Below are 323 nucleotides of genomic sequence, written 5' to 3' on the forward strand. Positions count from 1 at the left end.
CTCATCCCAATGACCCCAAACATTACCTTCGACAACCAAAACTCATTCACAAAACAGCTCGAGTTGCATTGTTTACCTCCGTCAGTACAGCGGCAATGCGCAGGGGTTCCCGGCACTCCTCCCACGTGTCCGAGTAATACATGACATCACTACGTCTTCTCCTGTTATTACTGGCTTCATTTTGGGTGATGATGTGCCTGTGCAGTGCCTTCTCCAACAGAGAGATAGCGGATGCCTTCAGGTTTTCTCCCTCTTCGCCTCCGGTCTCGCCACCGTCATCTTGCGTGCGCTGAACCACCACGGCCATTGAACTAAAGACAGGA

General features: G+C 51.7%; 1 protein-coding gene across 1 annotated transcript in view; it reads right to left on the bottom strand.

Moving 5' to 3' along the window:
• Positions 1–323, bottom strand: part of LOC119582085 — a 36499-nt gene that overhangs the window by 3980 nt on the left and 32196 nt on the right. The window contains exon 20 of the mRNA XM_037930332.1: positions 77–311. Within this exon, the coding sequence (XP_037786260.1) occupies positions 77–311 (235 nt within the window). The remainder of the gene's footprint in view (positions 1–76; positions 312–323) is intronic.

Source organism: Penaeus monodon, chromosome 15, assembly GCF_015228065.2.
Source record: "Penaeus monodon isolate SGIC_2016 chromosome 15, NSTDA_Pmon_1, whole genome shotgun sequence".
In the NCBI taxonomy this organism is placed as follows: domain Eukaryota; kingdom Metazoa; phylum Arthropoda; class Malacostraca; order Decapoda; family Penaeidae; genus Penaeus; species Penaeus monodon.